We start from the raw sequence: 25489 nt of genomic DNA, 5'->3' as shown, positions 1-25489 counted from the left end.
TATCTTTTCCCAATATTCTGCCAGGTACATGTTTTTCAGAATGAACAGAATGTTCTTGAAGTACAAAGCAAGGGAGTACAAACCAGGAGAGCAAAAATACCATCGGTACATACTAAAATAAAATAAGCTCTCTTGTATAATCCTACATGTGTTTCCATTTTGAGCAAATAGGTGAAGCCATTATGTAGTTTTGAGACACGAAGAAAGACGAGGCATTTGCTTTCAACATGTTCGGGATTTCGTTTCAGAACCGTTTAATTATCAATGGTTTGAAAACACAAAACCTCAGAGATGACATGTAGAAAAAAAGCTCTTGTTGTCTTGGAGAACATTCTGCAATCCTTAACTGTCCGTGTACTGCAGTAAAATTTCCACCAACGTCCACACATTTCATTTCCTGCAAATATCCTACGATGTCTTTGTAGAGGTTTCTTCTTTCTCCTTTCTTTCCTGTGAACCCTCATTACCGGTCTCTAAAAATCTGGACTGGTCTCAGGTTTATGGAAGTTCATTTGATTTGGTTGTATATCTAACTTTGTTTGTACATCTAGAGACTCACACTCCAGGTTAACATTGATTTTAATTATTCCACCGAGCTCATGTTTAAACTGCTGCGATTCAGGGACTGATGCCGTATTAATTGAATTGAACCTATTCAACATTAACAACGAGGCTGATACAGCTTTGACCCAGTTAATTCAGGGACTGAGTTTGACTGGTGGAATTTATTTGAGTGTCCATTTGTAAATATTAATTTTAAAACATTTTGAGTACTGAATTTACTGAACTGGCTGTTTGTCTGCTCTCACAGTTATTTCATTATAAAGCAACTAACCAGCAACTGGACTGGCAAGTTCAAGAACAGATTATTCACTTTAATGTCAAAGTATTCCTGTTTACTTTACCAGTAAGGCATGTATTTATTTATTTTAGATTTATGTTCCACAATAAGTACAGTGAGAGAATTTGTATAAATAACCATGACCAGTTTCACAAAATGTCATCAAACTGTGAATAAGCACAAATAATTTTTATGTTTTCTATAATTTGTGAATTTATGTATATCCTTCAGAAGTTTAATAGGCTGAACTGCTATCTGAACAGAGAATTAGGTACAGTTGCAAAATCTAAAAAGCAGTTTAGGACTATGAACCAATCTATATTTCCAATAATTTAGAAACTTGTTAAAAAAAATTAAACCAAACATGTGTAGCTCAAGCCCTTGAGACCATAAATACAGTTATATAGTATCTCCACCAACCACTTCATGTCTCTGATGGACTGCTGAATGTGTACACCTGCTGGACGGGTAGATATCACCCTCCGATTTTGCGCCCAGATGAACAAGCTGCAGGACAATAGGACAATAGGACCCATGATTTCAATTCTAAAAATCTTTGGAGAAACTCTGTCTCCTCCATATTTAGCAGATAAGCAGGTCTATTTAAAATCTATTTAAAAAGTTTTTTAAAACTGCATTTCTAAACATGTATTATGTTGCAGCGCATTGAGTGTTCTTTGAAAGTTCATCACCACGCATTTTTTGATATTACTTGTCCAACAGTTCACACACTAGCCCTTTATGTTCTGCAAAGCAATACCCTACTGATCACAGCTGCGGGGGATTCTCCATTGTCTAGACCACTTTCAATAAAATTACTTTTCAATGAACTGAGCTTATGTTGCTGAAATTCCTGAAAAATGGCTTGTTATTCTTATTTTTTCTTTTTGTAAGAAAGCTTTAAATTTCTCTCTCAACATGCTCAGTTTCTTTTGGTGAGTTTAATCATGTGGTTTGGGAAACAAAACAGCACTTTTATTCTGTTACAGAAACAAGAATAATTTGCACACAGATCTCTATGGAATATAGTTTAATAAAAATGTCAACAAACCTTCCTCTGTTTATCACGTATTGTTTATCTGAGCTCATGCAACAAGCTTGTATCCTGTCTTCTGTTTCTGAGTATTTTCATCTTTACTCAGCTCTATAACACATGATGGTTTTTGTGTAGCACTGCACACAAAAAAAAAATCTGTACAAATAAAGTCGTGAGATACTTGGAGTTTACAGCCGCTCAGAAACAAACACACCGTCCACAAGCAGAATCTGAATATTTTTTCGAAAAGCTGCAGTTTTGAAAAAGATCAACAGTGAACTGAAACATGAGTCACATTCTCTGTAAAATGTGCACTTCAAAGTTAATCCCTTTGATGACTGATTTTTGTATTTTCTAGGGAAAGTCAGATGCTGCCCGACCCCCCCCCCCTCTTTTTTTGTTTTATAAAGCTGAACATAAAGCTTTACGGAAAGCTGAAAAACACAAACCAAACAAACTTTTTTTAGAGATAGTTACAACTACCTTACTGAAGAAGTGAAGAAAAAGCGTCCATTTGAGTCCTGTTTGTTTTGTTTCCCTGGTGAAAGGCACTGTGATTGCTCTCTGCCACTCACAAAGGAGCTGCGATCAGTTTTCTTGGCTCTTCTCCAGATCTTCCTGACCCTTCTCCCAATCCTAACTATTAGAAGCAAAATTTATTGAGATACTGATCTCCAGTTAGCTGACGTGGGGAGCTGTGTGTCCACTCCCTGTGAAGCTGTGTGAGTGCTATGAGATAGATCCAGCAGAGGGGCAATATTAAAGCTTCTGGTAGCCCTGGAATGATACTCATTATGTACTAATACGGAAGTCTGGGCTTACTGCCTTCAGCTGTCCTTTACAGTCCTAAACAAATTTGTTTCACTGAGTACATTTTTTGAAAGTAATTGGACATCATAGCATCTCACACTATAGTATATCCTAATATAAACAGTGCAAAATACAGTTAACATAATGGGAAGAAATATCATTAATGTTTAGCAATTTTAACACCCCATTTTAATATATATATATATATATATATATATATATATATATATATATATATATATATATATACACATATATACACACATACACAATCATACATACATACACACACACAGTGCACTCGTCACAGCAGGGCAGAAACAACATGTGTTTGGTTGTGGAATTGAAGCAGACAGGAAAAGGTCTACCTCAGGAGCTAACTGCCCGAGAACCTGAGATCCCTCTACAATTTTGAGCAGATTAATGGCTACTGAGGGCTGTTACGAAGGGTTTAGGTTGCCAGATAACCTGCAGTGGAAAGGGTTATTTGGGTCTGGGCTGAGGGAACAGAGACATATGAAGGAATTATGCCTCTGTCTAAAGTTCTGCCTAAATACATCTACATTTGTTGGACAGGATGAAGAATTTTGGCTCAATTTACAGCTGTCTTGCTGGCTATTAAATGTCTTTAACATTGCCTTCGACAAAGGAAGGATGCTTATTGCTGCTTATTGATATTTAATCAATTGTTCTTCCGCTGTCAGTAAATGGAGCAAAGAAAAAAAAACCCCTGTCATTACAGTATATTAAAATGGCAATATATTTAAATATGTTACTATTTCAGGTCAGTGATGCCATATATATTGGTGTTCTAACTCAGGATACTCCATAACACAGAGCACAACTAAGAGATCTTGTAAGGACCTTCTGCGTCTGGAGACTTAAACTCATTAGCTCGACACCAGCCCTGTGGCAACAGAAACTACAAATACGAAAACGCATGCAAAGGTCAATCATGGAAACCAGGTACGAGAACACACACAAAATAGTGAGAAGAAAACAAAGTATAAACCACAAACAAGAGACAGAAATGCAAGCACAGGACAAACACACAAAAAACAGAGATTCAATGAGAAAATGAAAATTCAGCCGCAGTTAACAGAGCAGAAAAAAGCAGCTTCAGAAAACGCTGCATTTCACCGTAGACTGAAGCGTGAATGCTCACCAAACTAGGTGACACTGTATGACAAGACCGTTATTTAAATGTACCCTAGAACCACTTTAACTATCTGGTTTAAGCAAACAACCACACAAACAAACCGGAATAACAATAATATAAAATGATAACTTTACTGAAATTTGTCGGGTAACGTCATACTACACTGCACATCTACACAGGCTTGTCACAATTCTTCAATCTTAATTATAATGTTTGTGCAGGAAAAAGGGATTGTTATAATAAATAAATAAATAAATGGTTTTCCAAACGCTTCCCGTGCTTGTATGTCAGTAGTTTGAAAGTGGTGGGTTACGGTTAGTAACTCTATATCATTCTGTGATCCGGAGCCGATATACATTGGTTAATAACAAAATGAACAATTTCGTATTTCTCGCCTCGTTCTTTGGAGCATGGGCAAACACGCAGTTGTTGAGAACTCTGTTGCCTATGTCATATTTGGAGAATATATAATACTTCTTTATATTAGCAATGCTTTTGAAATATTGCCCTCGGCTGTTCTTATACTAACATTTGCTGTTACAGACGATTTGTTTTCAGCACAGCGTATCATCAAGTCAAGTTAAATGACTGCATGTGTGCACCACTAAAGTACTGAACTGCGGTGTTTAAGATTTAATTGCTTTGTACCTTGCTTTTATGTTTTCTTTGTGTTTCCTGTTTTACTTTTTGTTTTCGTGTTTTGTTCTTATGTTTCTTTTATTTGTTTACAGGTTTCTCTTTTACATTCATGCTTAGTTATTTGCAGCTTTGTTCTGCAGTTCATCAGCATATATTCCTCATACACATACATCGATACAACCACATGATTACCGAGCGACTTCGACTTCAGTCCTCACACATGCGAGCACATTCTGTTTGCAAAGCAACTACAACGATGCAAGCACACGCTCACGCTTGCGCATTTGCGGTCTCATGTATTTACGCATGCGTGATAAAAATACCCGGCTGCTGACGCAAGGAACGCAGGTTGCAGGCAGAGGTGTCCTGTTAAAAAAAAAAGCTAAAGTACACGGCTGCATTTAGTTTCCAGTCTCTCCAACACAGACGGAAAACATGTCGGGCGACGAGGTAAATGCGTAGTTTGTGAGCTTGTTTTGTATAATCAGAGATACTTGTTTTATTCCTGTGCGAAAGGATGTCGAGGCCCACTTCTGCTCACATGCACATGCTAGCTGTCAGGCAGCTAACAGTGTTAGCGCTTTCCCAGCCGGATGAAATTCCATGCTGCCTAATCGTGCTTGTCATGTGTCTCCTGTTTTGCAAACATAATCTCTGGTTTTACACGTGCATGTTTTTTATAATGCCAGAGTCCGTCTTACTATTAGATAGTCGTTCTTACCAGCTGTCACTACCCCTAAATGCCCGACTAAATTCAGGATATAAGTAGTTTAATTAACTACAGACTTACCAATTAGCTTAGCATATTTTCGACCGGCTCATCAGAAAACATCAGTAAACTGGCTTTCTCAAACATTTGTTTAATATGGTTCGGTAATCAGAATGTGTTTAGCTCGTTGGCTCATCGGCTAGTCTGGTTTCCTTGTTTCAACATGTCATTCATCAGCTCACACGACAGACGAGTTCGATTGTCTTTGAACTCAAACGGTCTTAGGGGTATGTGTGTACTCAGTCGTATCGTTAACACTACCTAGTTAGTTGTTAGTAGCATGGGACGTATTCACTGTTCTGAATTTTAAGAGTGCAGTGTACTTGAGTGTAATATCAGCGTGTGGACGGTAGTGCTGCAGTTTCTCTTTCCTGTGCTTCTTAGATGATATTTGACCCCACCATGACCAAGAAGAAGAAAAAGAAGAAGAAGCCCTTCATGTTAGAAGAGGAAGGAGGAGACGGAGAGGATGCTCCACAGACAGAGGTGAAGGAGATTGAGGCAGACGGAGGAGAGGAGCGAGATGTGGATGTGGATGAGGATGAGGGGAAGAAGAAAGGTAAAGAATTACACTTATTTCCATGTATTCATTTAGCATTTGTCTAGAATCCCACACTCTGAAAGCAGCATCTGTAATTTTAAATTTGGTTGTTCCCCGTTTACATGCTAACATAATATTATACCTTAGTTTCTCTGAGGCGTATAGTAACTCGTACTAGGGGACAGATATCTCGGTTTGATGGAAGGGCAATGTGTGAGTGTCTCAGACATATTTCACAAATGCGTTTTGTGTTTATGGGGAATTTTAGAACCATCCGACGACCTGGACGACCTAAACTTCTTCAACCAAAAGAAGAAGAAGAAGAGATCCAAAAAAGAAAAGATATTTGACACTGAACTGGAAGAGGGAATGAAGGTCAGGCTATTTATCCATGCATTTATTAAACAGAAGGTCTGTTTTGGTCAGAGCGTTCAATACTAGTTTGTATTTTATGACAAAATGGTGAATTTTGGTGTCATCTCAGACTGTTGTATTGAGTTAGAAATAGATATTTTACCTAACACACATATGAGTGCGAGACTAAAGGCGGTGTGAGTAGACACATGCTTACATTGTGTTTTTCTCCAGTAGTCAGTCACGCTGATTGGACCTTTTTCTCTCTGAAGGAATTGAAGATTGAAGTAGAGCCTTCAGAGACACTGGATGATGACGATTTAATGCTGCCAATGAAGAAAAAGAGGCCGAAAAAACCAAAAGATCTGCAAGAAGACATGGACACGGAGAGCAAAGATGACGGTAAACGTACCAACAAAGATACAGTTTGGAACATTACAGTTTATGTTTGTTAACCTTTTAAGTATTAGAAGTGGTTTAAATGTAGTTAACTGACTTCCCAAGACAAATGTGGGTATTTGTGAGGCTCATTCTGCAGTGAACAGATGCAGACTAGAGCACATGTACTTTCACTCTCCAGTGGATAATCTGTCTTTAAGAAAAATGGCTGAAGTATGAGTAATGTGACTATGTTTCTTTTTAAAGGTCTTGAGGATGAAGACAGTAAAAATATTGATGACATCACATTCAGTTCACAGACAGGACCTGCCTGGGCGGGTACAGAAAGAGATTACACATATGATGAGGTAATTATTTTACATCTGATCTCAGACAGAGACCATAAAGGTGATTTCATGGACTAAAGATTTCAAATTGAATTTTTCCCACCACATATAATGTTTATGTTTAATGGGTTCAGTTCCCTTCTCATTGTAGTTAACCTGGATAGCCTGGGGTTATGATTTCACGTGTTCTTCTGTCTCCCAGCTGCTGAACCGCGTTTTCAACATCATGCGCGAGAAGAATCCAGACATGGTGGCTGGAGAAAAGAGGAAGTTTGTCATGAAACCCCCACAAGTGGTGCGAGTGGGGACCAAGAAGACCTCTTTTGTCAACTTCACAGATATCTGCAAACTGTAAGTGCTTTAACAGAGTGGTTTAATAATGGAACATTGAGCTTCGGCACTCTGGCGTTTAAAATGCAACAGTGGGAAGTGCCGCTTCAGGCAGTTTTTGCCATACCTTTCAGATTGAAGCTGATGCTTTTGTTTGTTTGTATTTAAATGGAAGTGAATACCATTGTTCTTGCTGGTTTTTTATTTCTCTTCATGATAATGGAGTTTCTGTTTTTGCCCTTATTTTGACAGGCTGCATCGACAGCCCAAACATCTCTTAGCTTTCCTATTGGCTGAGCTGGGGACAAGGTATGGGCATGCTTTCATTCATATGAACTTGAATTTTAAAGCATGGAAACATTCTGTGTCATTAAGAGCTGCCCATCTTCACCTGCACTAATGTGTACTTATCTTGATACTCGTGCTGTTTGTTTCAGTGGCTCCATAGATGGAAATAATCAGCTGGTTATCAAAGGCAGGTTCCAGCAGAAACAGATAGAGAATGTCTTACGAAGATACATCAGTAAGTCCAGTTTAACTTTCCTTTATGCATGATGTTGATTTTATCCATGTAACACTGACAAACTGTTGTATGTCGACAACTCGTGTAATTTGTCATCCAGAAAAAGAAGTCCCACCCTGTTTTGCAGTAATTGCACTGTTCGCTTATACAGGCATTGCTATATTAATAAGTTACTGTAACATCTACATTTTCTGTTGTCACTCAGATGAACCATTGCAGTCATTCTGTGAACTGTATTGATATTGAATGTGCATGTGTATGTGTTCTGCAGAGGAGTACGTGACATGCCACACCTGCCGATCTCCTGACACCATCCTGCAGAAGGATACTCGACTCTATTTCCTCCAGTGTGAGACGTGCCATTCCCGCTGTTCCGTGGCCAGCATCAAGACCGGTTTCCAGGCAGTCACAGGCAAACGAGCACAGCTCCGCGCTAAAGCCAATTAGACCCCCCCCCCCCTTCTCTGCCCAGACCTTCTGTCTCTAACACCATAGTTAGATGTGGAAGGCTACACAAGAGCCTGGACATTTTATGAACTGTTCATGGATTTGTTACCGCTGCCTTGTCTACAAGAAACAGAGTAAAATCAATAAAATGCATACCAGCTGGAAAAGCCCCTGTGCACTGTTAAGTTTCTGTTTTTTTGAGTGGGACTTACTGAGAGTGAAAATGATAATATTTAGGTTAAACTGTGTTGGCTGGCCTCTCGTGGTGAAGTTAAATACACTGGCATTACTCACTCATTTTAGCTAAGGTGTCTGTCATTAGAGGGGGAGAGTTGTGAGATTGTTCCATATTGGGTAGAAATATAAGGAATCAGATTGAAGTAGTGAGACTGGCTGGAGTAGTTCTTCACTCTCCTGTTCTTGTGTTTGGCTCAGAGTGTTTTGTTCTTCTATTCAAAATTGTCATACAAAAACTTTTAAAACTTGTACAAAGGCAGAAAATGTGAAGCCAAATCTTGTACATAATACTGTTAGTATGGACTGAAAAAACCCTTGAAAACTGCAATAAGTCTCTGTAATGATTATGCCTAATGCCAAAGGAATGGACCAATCAACCATGTTCTCTTAGCTATGCAATCCGATGCCTAAATAAGAATTTCCCAAAAATTAGAAAAGACAGTTTGTTTACAGATTTTGAGTTTGTTTGAAAAAGCCCTCTCTGTAATAAAAGTAAAATTTGTAGCATATCTGTTGTTTTGCAGTAATGAGAAACAGAATTGAAATCATGCTTGGGCTAAGAAAGTAGTGGGAAAAGGGGAGAGTGGAACAGACATAATTTATGAACGGTGAATAATGTGGCTGGTGGGAGGGTGTGTTAAATGTTTAGGCATAGAGAAGGGTTGTATGGACCACTGCAGTGGTAACAAGAGAGAAGAATACATTCAACAGTGGAGGGGGTGCAGTTAAAAGGGCACTTTTATGGGTTGATGGACAGACCATTTGGAATGGGGGGGATGAAGAGTAAAGAAAAAAAGTCTTTGTAGAAACAAGGAAGAAGAGCATATTGATCATTTGTTGGAATCTTGTGCATGCCTGTGAGTACAGCAAAGACGCTGCAGAACCACTGACTAGCTTTTGCAGTACAACCTCTGTGTCATGCTGAAATGCTGTGTCATTGTTGTGGCACCCAACAACATAAAGAATACAGATATGAATACTCGTGAGAGATGACATCCTATTTTGCTGTGGCCGCTGGAGTGTGAAGTTCTTACATTCTGTGCTGGCGATCACTGAAAACAGCACCTTTTTAACCAAACACTGACCCCTTGGCTTCTTCAGCTAGGTTCCCATGGTGCTGGACATTAGCCAAACCATGAATACACAACTAGCTCTAAAAACATTAGTCAACTTCTTCCAGGTTACACTGCCTGAATATACAGCGTATACAGCATCAAAAAAGGTTTCAAAAACTGTCAAACTTGCTGACTGGATATTTTCACCTGCAGGTTTTACAGACCACACCTTGACTAAACTTTTATTCACACATTTCATTCCTTGCTGTAATTTATGATAGAAATGGTGTCAGGCCCATTGGTTCTTTGTTCAAAAAAACTGGGAATATGCAGTCTTACCAAATACATACACATAGCAAGAGTCTGTTGCCCTCTCCCCAGTCCTGGTGCAAATCTGTTTGCTTTTGTAAAAATTCAAATCTGAAGCATATTTGTTATGGAGCTGATGATGTCCTGTTAGGGAATTATAGCCGTGACCTTGGCTGTGATATTTCACTGGTTTGAAGTGGCAGAGAGAGAGGCCTGCCACTGCTGTTTTTCACTTGTTTGGTCCAGAGGGAAGACTGAAGGCTAAATGAGAATTTTGGAGTTGATAGGAAAGCTCAGCGCAAAAATCAGGTTCAACAGTTTCTTTCTTTATTTAATGGGAAAAGGATCGATACATAACGGACTTGGAGGTTTCAGCTCAAACATGTACTTTTGTCAAATCTGCTCTAACAGGGGAAGTCGCTAATACTCCCCCAAAATGTTAAAATTTGCCATAATTGCTGGAGAAACAAACATCTAATTGGATATAACATAATTACTGGTCTTCTGGATTTTAACACTTTTATAGGATGTTGGTTCTCTTCTCATCAGTATATTGCTCTGTCCAAATTCAAGGCTCTATGTGGATTTTTTTTTTTTTTGCTAAAGAGAGAAAAAGAACAAATAACCACTCAAACACACGACAGTATATTTTTAAACAAATGCGCAGCATTGACTCCCTATAAATAAATGACACCCATTAGACCCAGCATATCCAGAAGGTTCATCACATATGGTTTAGATAGTGTAGATGAACTTCCAATTCAAATTTCGAAAAAAAAAAAAAAAAATCATGGGAGAACCAGAAGACTCAACTGTCTCTCTGAGAAACGATCACATCTGGAGGCCTGTAACATGAGTCTGACCGACAAGAGAGGGAGATGTTTGAAGCTCATTGCGTCTGTTTTGACTGCATGCAGTACGATGAGCATGTTCAGTCTCTAGGTCTGAGAAAGACTGAGCCATATATATGTTTTCTGTTCAAAGTATGAATGCAAAAACTGGCTAACTTCTACATTCTCCTGAAGGCCCAGAACCACTGTATTGTTGGATCTTCCATGGTTTAGCTACCAGGTCAACCAAAAGTGTATAAATACAACAATGACAAATATTTGGACATGAAAGAGCTGTAATGTGAAAATGTAAGGTAAAAATACAAGTTAAGAATTGCGATGTGGTTAATTTAGGTCATGGTCTTCTTATTTGTATGGTCTTCAGTATTTGAGGTCTGTGGAATCCCAGTGTTACTATTGGTCAGATCTGACATTGCAGACTTAATTGCTTGTGTTCTGGGAGGGTCAGCTGGACAAAGCTCCCTCCCCTTTGTAGCAGCTCCTAACATCAGTGGGATGCCTGCATAGTTACAGGTGAATCAAGGTGCACAACATGGACCTTTACACATACTTTGTTCTCATGGAGATGCTTGAGTGCTGCAGGTGAAAAGAAGGAGCATTTAGAATCTGACTTTGGCTGTACTGGACACATGTCCTCCTTGGCACAGGGGTCATGCAATTGCAGGGATTTTGGAGATTACAGGGAAACTGGATATGCTAGAAAGCAGGATGAAAATCTTCCCAAAAAGGCTTCTGAATGCGGAGGCTGGTGAAGCTGCTAATCTGAAGTATGTAACTCTAAATCTGTGTAAATGAGGGAAACTGTGCAATGGTTAATTTTTGCAGTTCTCCACCAGAGGCTGAAGGTTAAGGTCCTGAAAAAGGTTTGGTGTGGTGATTTTAATATTTGTAACTCACTGTGGGGTGGGCTGATTACAGCAGACAACGAAGAGGTGCTTAACAATCGGATAGGGAAAAAGGTTAATTTATATACAGGGTTTTTGTTCAAGCTCTATTTTCCCTCTCTCTGCCCGGGAAGTCTAACCAGTACCCTACAGTGACCATGATTAGAATGGAAGAGGAGTGTAATCCCAGGAAAAAGGTGGCAAGTTGGATGTTTAGGTGGCCAGAGAGGGTTTAAATGCAGTCACAAAGTGCATGCAGTTGGGCTGATGGCAGAGCTGGCTGCTCTGAAGAGGTTGTCCATTGGTGGAGTAAGGGTTAAAGTGAAGCAGTTAAAGAGGGAAACGGGGACTTTATTCCGTTAGAGAGGACTCATAATTATGGGCATTTTCTACCATACAAAAAGGTGGAAATTGTTGTCAGGCAGACCATATGACCAACATTAGTCTGACAAGGAATTCTGTGGTACCATAAGAAGAGCAACTGATGGTGTGAAACATGGTGTTTAGTTAGAAGGAAAAGTAAGGTCGGGAGGAAATGGAACTGCCTGGTCCTGGACAGCAAGAGTGAGGGCACCCTAGCTGAGTGTGAAATGAAAGGCAGAGATACTAGCTTGGGTTTTTGGTTCAGGTGCATTGTTGTGATAAGTTACTTGACATGGAGGAGCAGGATCCTAGGGTGCCGGAGCACAAAGTGCTTAGGGATGAGACTTGAATGCACTATGTACAGTAGCAACGTTTAATAAGACAACAGGGTCATAAAATAGGTTGATCTGCCCTGGGAAAGACTACGCAATGCAAGTGCATCTTAGTGACACAGCCCTGGAGATAGTAGTAAGCCTCTTCAGTAGGGTATGGCAGGAGCACAGGTGAGTGGAGAGGGAGTTTTGATATGGTGAAGACTTCTCATATTCTATAGAGGAAAGAGTTATTGATAAAACTGGATTTGCTGGATAAAGCTGAAAATGGGACTCCTTAGGACAGTGTAACAAGTGCCTTGTTGTTTTCTGCCATGAATAATGATATCTATCTACAGATTGGCCCTGATGTTTGAATATCCATGTATGCAGATGACAACACCCTGTGAAAGACAGGGATGAAAATACCCAGTGCTGTGAGGAAGATCCAGGTCCAGGTTCAGATTTTGTGTAGACAAAACCCAGACCCTTTTCTTTACTTCGAAGATGTGTGGTAGGAATTGATGTTTAGGTTGTATGGAGGAGATTTGTGCCATGTGTTAAACTTGTGTGAGTCTGGTTTCATGCTGGGTTGACCTATAAATATGCTCTACCAACTTGACAATTAATGGACTGTAAAATGTAAGAAAGCTATCAATGCCGTGCACTGCCTGTCAGGCTTGTCATTGGAAACAATTTATATAGCACCTTAGACAATTTATACAGCCCTCATCTGATTATATTTGGATTAGGGATCTGTGGCTTTGGGCAGCATCAGCGTCCCAACTCAGGTATCTGTGGTGGGGATCATCATTCCTCACTTGGACCTACCTTACAAGTGGAAGTGGAAGAACTTCCTCTGGCCCTTAGAAGATGGGAATTGTCGATTAAGTACTGAATGAAGGGCCAACCTACAGGGCAAATATTATTTAAACCTGATGAAAGTGTTGACCGTTATGCATGGGAGAATCTGTAGCCTGTAGTTTGCAGACTTGATCTAGCAAACCATGGTGGTTTTGCTAGGTCAAGTCAGCCATTGCTGAGCTTGACAACTTTCCTGCTTTTGTGCAGTGTCTTGAGACTATTCCTGCCCCTAAAGTGATATAACTCTGGTGAAATACTTGCACGTTTACTCTTGCCTACATGCTAGTAAGGTTTAACAAAGTACCCACTGAGGGACAGTAATGCAGTAAAAAAAACAGTGCTATTCATTGCACAGCTTTTATGGCTGAGGAGATGTATAAGAAAGCAAGTGTTAGGATATAGTAGTGGTAGAGTAAGCAAAGGTACTAATGAACACATGAGATGCTGGAGGGTGCCGCCTATCTGGATTTTACTGTCTCTTTAAGAAGAGACTTGACGAGTTCTTTCGAGGGAGAGGAGCTTCAGAACTCTTTGAATGGTTTGCTGCAAACTTATACGGTCACTATTGGTGCATATCGTATCCCTGTTCCTTTTCTTTACTCCTCTCTGGACAGACGGTTTTGCTTTGTTGAAGTCTTTTGTATTGTTTTGCTCTCTTTTTAGTTTGCCACCACCACAACTGAACTGTGAAGTTACAGTTTGGCTCACCGAGTGACAAGTGAACATCACGCTGCCTTGGAATGGTCTTTTGGAGACTCTACTCACATTACTAAGGTTTGGCTGTGCAGTCCTCCAAGCATCTCTTTACTTAAATACTATCACACATAGACAGGCATACTTACACATTTTACGCGACACATAGGGTGGTCTCAGCTTAAGGGACCAGTCTTAACAAGATTAGTTAGTGTAGTTCCCTAGACTGTGTTTACTCGCTTAGATAAGTGCTAGTTGAATGCCGAGTATTTCTTCTCCTAACTCAAGATGGGAAAAGACTGGTTCAATCAGCTTTTATTGATGTCCACCAAAAAAGAGTGTGTGGTGGACACTGAACATTATAAGGTGATAGAAAGTTCAGCCAAGTTCGGTTTACCGTAGATGTGTTCCAGATTGGACAATCAGTAAGTGCCAGAAAAGTCTGGTGTGTTGGGTTTTCTAAATACTCTGTATTCATGAGCTGAATTTTCAGGAATAGAACCAGAAATGGTGATACAGTAGTCTGCATGATTTGAGAGGAATATCTGATGAGTGCACATGAGTGTTCACAGATGTCTCAGTTTCGAGCAGATGGATCAGTAAAAGTTCAAGTTCAAGTTTATTTGTACAGCGCTTTTTACTATCAAAAACTGTCTCAAGGCAGCTTCTGAGAGATCAGTGCCTAAACCCTCAGCTAAACCCTAAGCTCAAGGTGACAGAGGTAAGGGAAAACTCCCTAATGTAATGAATAGGAGGAAGAAACCTTGGGAGGAACCAGGACTCAATGGGGGGGGGGGGGGGGGCATCCTCCTCTGGCCGACACATAGAATAGAGATATTTACAATATAAAATGAGTCAGGTTAACCAGATTCAATGCTCTATACAATTACTTACAGTACATGATTTGGTTACAGTTTGGAAGATTTAATATATAGAGGTTCTAGGAGTTCTTGATGCTATGAGATATAGATTAATTTGATAACCAAGTAGTGTTCATATCAATAAGTTTGTCTTTAAGACCAACTATAAGACCATAAAGAGCCTTACATGTTAGCAGCAGAATTTTATAATCAGTATGAAACCTAACAGGTAACCAGTGTAAAATGGATAATATTGGACTAATATAGTTCGTGTAAGAACCCTATCTGCAGCATTCTGAACTAACTGAAACTTGTTAATATACATGGCAGGGCATCCAGCTAATAGTGCATTACAGTAAATTAATCTAGATGTTATGAATGCATGAACTAGGACAGCATGCTCCTTATATTGGCTACATTGCAGAGATGAAAGAAGAATGTTCTTGCTGTACTACTAATGTGGGTTACAAATGTTAAATCACTGTCCATCATGACCCCAAGGTTCTTAACTGTGGCACATGAAATGGCAGTGAGACCATCTTAACAGAAATCAAGCTCAGGCAGTTTATTTCTAGAGGACTTGGGTCCAAAGACTAATATTTCAGTCTTATCTGAGTTCAACAGGAGGAAGTTACTGGAGATCCAGTCTTTAATGTCCCCAATACAACTGGCTAATCTAGAGAACTGGGAGAGTTCATCTGGTCTTGCAGATAAACACAGTTGTGATTTGTCAGCATAAAAACAGACGTTAATGCCGTGGTTACGGATAATGTCTGAGGTAGCTTGTACTTTCCTTGTGCTTTAATGGTAGGAAGTACAAGGAGAACAATAAGGGACCTAAAACAGAGCCTTGTGGCACACTATATTTAACCTCAGAGATTTCTGACAGTTCTTAAGAAGTGGTGGCAATCTCTCAGGTAAGATTTATACCATGCTAATGCCTGTCCACAAATACCAATGCACTTCTCAAGCCTATCGAGGAAGTATACTGTGGTCTACAGTATCAAATGCTGCACTAAGGTCTAGTAAAAGAAGTAGTGAGATACATCCAAGGTCAGAGGACAAAAGTAGGTTATTAGTCATTCTGACCAGTGCTGTCTCTGTACTATGATGGGGCCTAAATCCAGAAAGAAAGTGTTCATGTACACCATTTCTCTGGAGGAAGAAGCACAATTGAATGAACAGAAGGTTAGAGATGGGTCCGTAGTTAGTCAAATTACATGGGCCAAAAAACTTATCACTTCTTGATAAGTGATCTGATGACTGCTATTTTGAATGCACTATGTATGTGTCCAAGGTTTAAAGAGGAATAGCCTATATGCACACTCTCTTCCGCATTCCGAGTCAGCCAGCTGTTTCGCTTCTGCTGCTTGTATCCTCAGTGGACTAGCTATGGTGTTTTTCACTCAGTCGCTTCAAGACTTCAACGACGTTAGTTGCATTGTTCAAGCATCGTGCCATACGTCTGCAACTAAAAAGGAAAAGGGCTTCAATCTATATAATTCAAGCTACATCCACAATTACAAAGGTAGATCCGAAAGTGTAATGTTAGCCCTTAACATGTTTGTGCACTAGCCAACGCTAGCGTAGTGATAACTGCTAATGTTATGTGTTAGTTCAAGTCTCTGTGAATCACATCAGTGCTATGAATCTAATAGCCTACTGCTAAAGGCTACTTTAAATATATATTTCATATCATGTGAGAAATAACACTGGTGTGTAAAAATCTGTAAAAGTCATATCATATATATATATGACTAACAGTGTAATAAAGATGAATGATTAGCATTGGAGTGTTTTGGTCTCTTGTGTAAACCACGGTGAATGTTATAGAAAGGTAGGTGAGTGGGACTGACAGGTGGGTGACCAAAAAAAATCTGACTACAAGTTAAATTGGACAAAGTGAATGTATTTCAATAAATGAATATTCAATAACTTGAACAATATAAAACATTCATTCATTCATTCATTTTCAAAGCCGCTCATCCCAAAAGAAAAAGAAATCAACAAACTACTATCAACAGCAAAAGAAATCAACAAACTACTATACACAAATAATGAGTTTTATTAAATTTGAATGACAGAAATATTGGGTGCACATTAAATAACATATAACTGCCTTCTTACTAACGAAAATAAAACTGTATGGCAATAGAGCCAGTCCAATGGAAAAAATGTCCCCCTGCATTTACCACCGCAGTAGCAGTGAATGACAGTGAGCATATAACGCTTGTACCTGACGCTTGCTCGCAGCATCGTGTTTTTGTTTTGTTTGTTTGTTTTGTTTGTTTTTGTTTTTTCCTGCCGCAGCCCTCAAATCGTAAGCTAGATAAGCACATTCTTATTTTAGGTTAAAATGCGGATCACAGCCACACAAGTGGACACACAAGCACCTACTGAAGTGGAGTGTCCGCTACCTCTTCAACGTACAAATATACATTGGATGTTGCAGAAATGGTCATTGTTGGGGGATATAAAATACCGGTAAAATGAGAAATTTTAAGACATTTTTAGACATGAATATCAAAAACTAAATGTAAGACGTTCTAAGACTATATTTTACACGGATCTTTAAAAATGGCGGTTACAATCATCGTATACCTACGTCTGGACCAATGGCCGTACAGCAACGTCACAAGGTTCCTATTGCGCTGCGAAAGTGCCTACCCTGAAGTAGGAGCTAAAAAATCCCCTCGAAACGGTGTTCTAAGAACTGTGATTGTTCTAAGTTCCTGCGGTGCGAACACACGAAAAAGGGTGTACTTTCTCCAACAGTTCTAATAACTATGGAAAAGTTCCTCTGGTGCGAAAGCGCCTATTCACATCTAGGGGCAATTTAGTGTCTCCAATTCACCTGACCTGCATGTCTTCAGACTGGGAGGAAACTGGAGCTTCCAGAGGAACCCACACAGACATGGGGAGAACATGCAAACTCCACACAGAAAGGACCCTGGCTGTCTGGCCGGGAATTGAACTCAGGACCCTCTTGCTGTGAGGTGACAAATGGGACATTTCAGGTCTGTGCAGTCCAGGGTGACTATAGTGTCCTTGAACTCTGCTGGCAGATGTTCCCTTATTTTCTCCTCTGGTATCCAGATCCTCACTGACCCCAGGACAGTGTACAAAAAGTTGCTCCATGTTGTTATAATCCAACTGACCGTAGACTGGTGGACTCCATACCGGTTAGCTGTTTTGAACCCAGTGCACGAAACATGAACATCTCCTCTATTGGCTGCAGGGAATGAGCCTGTTCAAAACAAATGAAAAGTTACATTATATTTCTCTCAACTTATTTTAATTCCATCAGCCCAGATCTTTGTCATGCTGTATTGTATGGTCCATGGAAATCATTGTTATTATTATTATTATTATAATTATTATTATTATTATTATTATTATTATTATTATCTCTGTGCTTATGTCACACTGATCATAGACAGCAGCGAGGGCGACAACCGCGGGATCCGGAGCCGAAGCATAATCGTGGTCCTCGGGGATTGTATCAGCCTCCTTGCACCGTGTGTCATCCTCCGCTGGTCGCTGTCTCCTCTCCCAAAACCCCGGTCTTGAAAGTGGAATGGAGAAACTGTTCCACGCAAACAACGCCGGAACAGCTCCCTTCTTTAAAAGTTGCCGCCCTGTGTTGGACCTGGGCTCACGAACATCCTCTTTCTTAAAGTGCTGACTACAAACTAGGGTATGGGGAGTTCTCCATGGGGAGTGTAAAGTTCTCCCTCCAGATAGCGACAATCCATTTCCGCCCAGTTTCTGGATTGGCAGGAAATTGATACAAAGGCACACAACAATGTTCAGCTGTAGCACTATCGGTTCGTTGAAACTTGCACTTCTTCCTCTCAGACATTATTGACACTTGACAAAAACCCTAGCAACACTAATAACCTGAAAACCTTGATAACCACTATGGATAACGGAAGTGATTTAACTGGCTGAGATTTTACCAGAAGTATGTTAGGACCACTGTGTGCATATAGCCTATTAACAATGTTTTGTAACTGTTCTGAAATTGTGGGCGGTAAGTCTTCTAATAGCTTTGTGGGCACCAGATCAAGAACACAAGTTGAGGATTTTGATGTTGCTATTATCTTTCTAAGTTTATCAAGCCCAATGGGAGAAAAGGAATTTAGTTGTTCAAAGGGTTTAGCTATACTGGTGTGTCACTTGGCTGAGATGCTGCAACTACAGGTTTATGGCTTCCAATTTTCTTCCTAATGTCCTCAACCCTGGGGCTAAAGAAATTTAGAGTCATCACTACTGCATCTGTGGTTCAGTAACTGCTTGGTTCCTGGTCAGTCGGGCCACTGTGCTAAACAGAAATCTGGTTTTATTCTGGTCCTCTTCAATAAGTCTCCTTTAACACCCAAAGGACAAAACCAGGTAGTGGGTATGATTATGGTGGTGAGTGGGTCCTGTGACATTTTGACAAATACCTATGGAGTTAAGAATGTCAGCAAATCCTGATCTCAGTGAATTATTCTCATTCTCCATGGGAATGTTAAAGTCACTCACTATCACAGCAAAAGTGACATGTTCAGCAGACTCATCCTGTGTTTGCCATGCCAGCATATCAAAACCTGCTTTCTGCTTACGAAGCTCTACCTAAATTTGCTTAGTCTGTGTCACTCTCCGTCCAGTAGCGACACACAGATTTAATATATGACCATATAAGACCATATGAGGCTGTTTATGGGGACATTTTTGGCTCTTACCTCCAGTGCCCTCAGAGGCTGGTATTAGATGTTTTATATCATATACCAAGTTTCTTTAACTGTTCCTTTTTTAGATCTAACCTCTCGAGTTTCACTCGATGCTCCAGGACCCCTCAACAGGTATCTAGGCTAAGCCACAATATTCTTAAATCCTAGCATAATCCCTGGTGCTTGGGTCATCACCAGTACTGTACACAGAGCAGGGTGGGCGTGAACAGATCGTGAGGCCAGGGATGGGACGGAGATGATTATTTTCACTAGACTTAGACTGGGACATGTGGGTTTGAAAAGCATATTATACAAGATGTGAGAACACCCATCTAGGAGGGTGAACACTGGTGTAGGGGGTGAGGGAAGGCTGTAGAGATGGGGCATGAGGGAACGAGGGAACAGTTTCACTCACCAGCACTGCTTAATAAACCTACAGGGAATGCCACTAAAGTTTTTATGGGACACAGGATCAGTGAGGAAAAGTTAAAACCCTCCAAATCCCTGAGCCACACCACAGTCCATTCTGTGATGGTATAGTGGGAAAGCACCACTAATGTTAGTTTGCCAACAGCCAATACATAGAGGAGGAGAGGTGCAATGACGAGTTCATCTTCACCCGTCCCTTGTGACACACTTGTTCATGAGACACAACTTAGCTCAGGTCAGCCGTTGAACACATCAGAAAATCTTTACATGGAGTGATGTCTGGTATTTAAAAAGTTTAAAGTGCATTGGAAACACTACAAAGAGTTGTTTTGCCTTTCTCGCATTAGTACTAGCCTAAACAGATTCAGAAGTTTCTGACTTGAGCATTAGATATTTGTGAAAGTTTTTTTTGGAAGGACTATTAGATATTGCTGTTTAAGGTAAGCACTGTCTTAATAGTAGATATCAGTCATGCACTGCAAATTGTTATAAAGATGTTCTATATAGGTGAGCATGGAAGTCATTAGAGGATTTTGTGAAATGGTAGTGAACTAGAAAGTTTGAGAAACAGACTGGAGAAAGATTTGAATGTAGAAACAAAGTTCTTATTGGATTTCAGTACTTTTCTAGCTTTTTCTCTACATTAGTTTGGTGTCAGTAAGTGTAAGTTGTCATTGTCATTCTGTGGTGGAAAAAATCCAACTATTTGATCTAAAAATCACAAGGGGAACTGAAAATCAATATGGTAAGTGTTATACTGAGCCAGTACATCAGAGGTGGATAACTTCCCCTTTAAACACGTTCACCTTTCTCTCTCCTCCGCCTCCATCACAGTATTTATACAAGCATAGCTAATCACACATCATGAGAGACCATGGAAATGACTGAAAATATACTTAACACATATCGAATTTGCCTCATGGTACGGGTCAGACCACACCAATGATTTTTTAAGCCAAAGTGAGACGAATCAAAAATGTGACAAGGTCAACAAAATTAACAAGAGCAGTCACTGTTTAGATATGTGGAATGTGTTTTCACACAAAAGGAAAATATGTGCACAATGCCTGGAAAACCTTGGTCATAACACATAGAATGGTGTTCTTTGATTATGTTTTCTTCTTAAATCATCTGCCATTTCATTTAAGCCCTTCTTAATAAAATAAAATGATCTTGTTGAAGCAATAATAGCCTTCTGTCATCATCTCAGCTGGAAATGACTAAGAACAATGTTAAAAAGAACGGCTAGGGAAAACCATTAGCACTAGTGTGTTGGCAGTTGCAGAACTGTACAAGATTTTTGTTGGTTGGTGGCTGCTCTGGCACAAAACACAAATTTATTTATCAATTGAGCTCTACTTTTATATACATATATCCTTTTCCTTTTTTTATTCTTTCCATTTGCTCCTTGTTAAAATTGTTCTGTGTGCAGCAGATCCATGTGCTTTGCTTCTGATTAAAGAGTTTTGCTTTCTGGCAGAGAGGAGAGCTGGCTTAAAAGGGAGATTGTGAGGAAGAATGTCTCTGTGTAATGTCAGCTCTCACTCACAGACACAGTGACACCCAGATGAATAATGAGTGCCTTTTCCCACCTCACCTGGTTATAGTCATATGAAGAATACCTTTAAGCATGCTAGGTTTCCATTACATAAAGGGAAGGCATGCCGCAGAGTATCAGGAAAACCAGAGCCACCTGGCTTCTCCACACTTTTTTTTCTAAACTTTTTTAACTACTCCAAATAAAAAAAAAGGGGGAAAAGTGGGAGTCTAGCAGCTAGGGTTTATTAAGTATCAATCACATTTTAACTGTTACTGATTGTTTACAAAAATGTCAGGATGGTATAGATAATCAAAAGCTAAGTGTAATTAATGTAATGAATGTAAATCAGTTTGTCAGAAGTGACAGGTCCCTTATGATGGGATGGATTCCTCTGTACTAGGGTTAGTTTCATACACAGGAGAGCACTCAGCCTCACTGACTGAGAATCAGTACAGTGATTTGTGATAAATGATATCCTTAAGGAGAAGTAATGAAAAAAAGGGGTAAACATGGGATTACATCTACTGGCCTATTGGCCATTTTAACTTTCTTTGATAATTACTATTAACACTAATTGTCCACTTTTGTGTGAATATTGTCATAATTATTTTACACACATTCTTTAAAGCAGTCTTTTAATGCCAGCCTTTTCACTGTTTTTCTTTTTTTTCTCTCTTTTCTTTACATCAACTATTTTGCCAGAGAATCTAATTAATATTGTAATAATATATCGGTGAGAGATGAGATGCCAAACTAGATGTAAACATTAAGCTAGATTTCCTCCGCAAGCAAACAAACATATCATTTTCAGTTTTAAGACACTTTTCTGCTGTTTGCTAAATGCATTGTCTGTGTGCTTTGTCCTGAGTACACTGGCTTTCGCTGGTTTTTTATCTTTGGTGAGCAGATGAGTGATGTAGGATTTCTCCACAGTGTCCAGTAATACGCTTGACAATTGGTTTAATGGTGGGCTCCAACAATTTAACATTTTACCAGCGGGTCACTCTGGATCTGCATCCTGCACCTGTGTGTTTCTTATAAAATCTGACTGAATCTGATCATAACCTTTATGAGATAGGGTTTTACAGTAATGCCTGTTAAATCCACCCAGAGTTAAACAGGTATCAGCCGTGATCCTCACCTCTCAGTTTTATATTACTGAAACTATGCAACTGTCTGTCTGTCTCCACAAATTTGTTTCAGTTCCGAGCAGAAGCTTATGCATCCATGCTATGTTAAAAAAGAAAAAAACAACAACAATACAGCAGGAAAAGTATATGCTCTTTTATGATCTATTGATTATGGTTTGAGCTTGGACACAGTGAAATGTTTCAGAGCTCTTGGATGGATGTCTGTGTGCATGTGTGTGTGTGTGTGTGAGTGTGTGTGTGAGTGTGTGTGTGATCAGATAAAGCCATCCAATGTCTGCCTGATGCAGCGTGCTCTTGTCCTCCAATTATAACAAGACGCATCAATTAGCTGACACATAAGAACAATAACAACGATTATCTGACTAAACCCCAGAGAGGCCCCATGGAGAGGCCTTTGTCAAGCTTGGTCACTGGCTTATGTGAATGTTTAAAGATGAAGCAGACAACTGACAGTCCTCTTTGCTTGTCAGTGTGTGTGAAAACACCTCATTATTTACCTGCATAGCACATAACTTCATACTCATCACACGCTCACAGTCTTGTCAGAACATCTCAGAATTTATTTACAACGCAAGTATTTCCTGCAGTCTTGAAAGTGCAAGCAGAGGAAAATGCACAAGTAAACAAAAATGTCCCTTGTTCCTATGCAGACACACATATAAATAAGAACAGATTTAGGAAAAACAACACAACAGATGAAAGAAGGGAGAGACTCATGGGACAGGACAGATTGTGGTATTTACTATTAGGCCTTCTGAAGTTAAAAAAAACAACAACAACAACAAAGTCCTCTTTAAGTTTTGCAAAAGTTTGAAATGTCCTTTTGTAAGAGCGTTGGAGACCACCTTGTGGAATCGGCGAGTGGAACCATTTATCTCAGCATAACTTATCATGTGAGGTCACTCTGTCATGACGGACAGGAGCTGGTTGTTACGGAATTTTCCGGGTTCCTGGTTTCGGGGCAGGACGTCCCCCCACCCCCCTCCTTCACACAGATGAAGCTGTCCATTTGACTGGCGACTGATGTTTAGCTTTGATGGCACCCCTTGGCTTTTTCAGTGTCTTCCTGCAGTGTCTGGGCTACTAAAAGACCTCCAGTCCACGGGTCCTGCCAGCTCCCTGCTGACTTGCTACATGAAAAGGAAGAAGTGCATTAAGATGTGTGTCTGCAGTTGGAGCTACAGCAATAGACAGAGAAAAAAAGAGGGAGGAAGAGAGAGAGAGAAAAAAATGGAGGGAGAGAGTGAGTGAGTGAGAGAGAGAGAGAGAGAGAGAGAGAGAGAGAGAGAGAGAGAAAGCCTCCTGGACTACTGTCAGCATTCACATGTGGTTTTATTTTTACTTCGATTGCTTTTAAAGCTGAATAGCTAATGTGAAATATTTTCCCCCTCAGTTCTAAGACAACAAAAGGAGGAAAAAATTCAGCTCAATTGCCAGACATAAATCAATCAATAAATCCCCATAGAACACAAAAATTTAAAAAAAGATGATTGAAAACTTTAGGTTACAGGTTATCATATTTTGGGTCTTCACAGTTGCACTCAAGGTTTTGGCGGGATTAGAGTGGAGTGATAGGGAATGCTGAGGTCCAGTTTGGAATTTGAGAGCTCAGTGCTTGTATGGGGAATGTACCAACTTCTCTGAAAATTACAACTTTCATTATGCAACATTTGGCTCTGACCAGAAACTGCTCTTATGACTTAGATCACTGAATTTGCTTTAATATTCAGGTTCAGGCAGAAAACAGTTCTCTGGTTTCTTATCCATTTCTCACTCTGATTATTGCTATGAACTGTTTCAGTAAGATCTGTGTTTAATGTGTTTAAGTAGATGTATGCTGAATTATTATACCACAGGAAACAAACAAACAAACAAACAAGCAACCCCCCCCCCCCCCCCAAAGAATCAAACAAAAATCATTGACTGGACATATGCCCACCAACATTTAAATTTCACTCAATACTCATATGATTTATCTTTACTGGTGTTCACTCTCCCACTACACTATAAAAAAGAGAGAAAATTTCCGTATAGAGGTTAAATTTTCAGGCTAAGGTTTACATGTGCTCATAAAACAGCTTTGACCTGTCACCCTCCATGATTACGGGGGAGGCGACAGGTTTGTGTAAGCAATCTTGCAAAATTGCACAGTTACAGATAAAGCAATTAAAACACAATCATCCAAGCCGATGATAACGAACTGTGATAACCTGAGGAAATTTGTCTGTAACACACCCTTAGTTTATATATGGTCTCCTGGGTTCCTGAGCGCTGTTTGCACAGAGGGGGAGAATCTGCCAAGTGTAAGGTCTGAGACAGAGGAGAACAGGGCCCTCTCCATGAGAACTCATACATAAACAGAGGCTCTGTACCAATAACACACAGTGTGAGGAGGAATCAGGGAACAGATCAGAAACAAATCCACCCACTTTCAAGAGCTGTTTGTCTTTGCCGAAGCTCCGAAATCTCTTTAAGTGAAAACTGAAGTCACAGAGCGCCTCTCACCTTCATGCCAGATCAGTAAAAACAAACGGGATAATTTGACCCTCATTCTGATAAACAAAACCTCCCACTCCGACAGTCAGCACATGCCACATAGGAAAACAGCTCTGAGAGACCACCAATTTCACTTGACTTTTCACTGACATCCGACTTGATCACCATATCTTGAAAACTGCTGTTCATATTTTAATCATTATTTTTTATTACATGAAGTTCATTAAGAATATTTCCTCATTTAAGAATGAAAGTGTTTTTGATTGGTGTGATTGGGAAGTTCAGGAATAACACAGAAGGACTCCAAGTGGTTTAGGACTCTGAGTGGTCTTCCACCACACAATAACATACTGTGACATAGCCGATTTTTCAGTGTTTCTCACTAATCAGGAAAAAATGTACTCAACCAGATCTGGGCCTCAAACTGTCTGAAAATATGAGACAGAATGTTTACTTTCTTAAGACATTCGAAACAAGTCCCATAAAGTAATGAATAAAACTACAAAGTAAATTTATTAAACTAAAATGATTATTTCTTTCAACAAATCAAAAAACAA

At 39.7% G+C, this 25489-nt stretch overlaps 1 protein-coding gene across 3 annotated transcripts; it reads left to right on the top strand.

Annotated features, from left to right (window-relative positions):
* Positions 1 to 4810: 4810 nt before the first annotated feature.
* eif2s2 (eukaryotic translation initiation factor 2, subunit 2 beta) lies at positions 4811 to 8344 on the top strand. Of its 3 annotated transcripts, none has more exons than XM_030779872.1 (9): positions 4811 to 4935; positions 5639 to 5813; positions 6064 to 6170; positions 6431 to 6551; positions 6795 to 6895; positions 7077 to 7225; positions 7457 to 7513; positions 7642 to 7727; positions 7999 to 8344. In XM_030779872.1, exons 1-9 carry the CDS (start codon positions 4921 to 4923, stop codon positions 8172 to 8174), a joined length of 987 nt encoding a protein of 328 aa, XP_030635732.1. In that variant the 5' UTR covers positions 4811 to 4920; the 3' UTR covers positions 8175 to 8344. The 3 variants fall into 3 exon arrangements, with proteins under 3 accessions (XP_030635732.1, XP_030635731.1, XP_030635733.1); XM_030779871.1 differs by having other exon boundaries at positions 6422 to 6551; XM_030779873.1 differs by lacking the exon at positions 7457 to 7513 and having other exon boundaries at positions 6422 to 6551.
* The last annotated feature ends 17145 nt before the right edge of the window (positions 8345 to 25489 follow it).

Source organism: Chanos chanos, chromosome 7 (assembly GCF_902362185.1).
Source record: "Chanos chanos chromosome 7, fChaCha1.1, whole genome shotgun sequence".
Lineage (NCBI taxonomy): Eukaryota > Metazoa > Chordata > Actinopteri > Gonorynchiformes > Chanidae > Chanos > Chanos chanos.
Note: the sequence above shows the minus strand (reverse complement) of the source record. Positions and strands in the feature narration are given on the sequence as shown.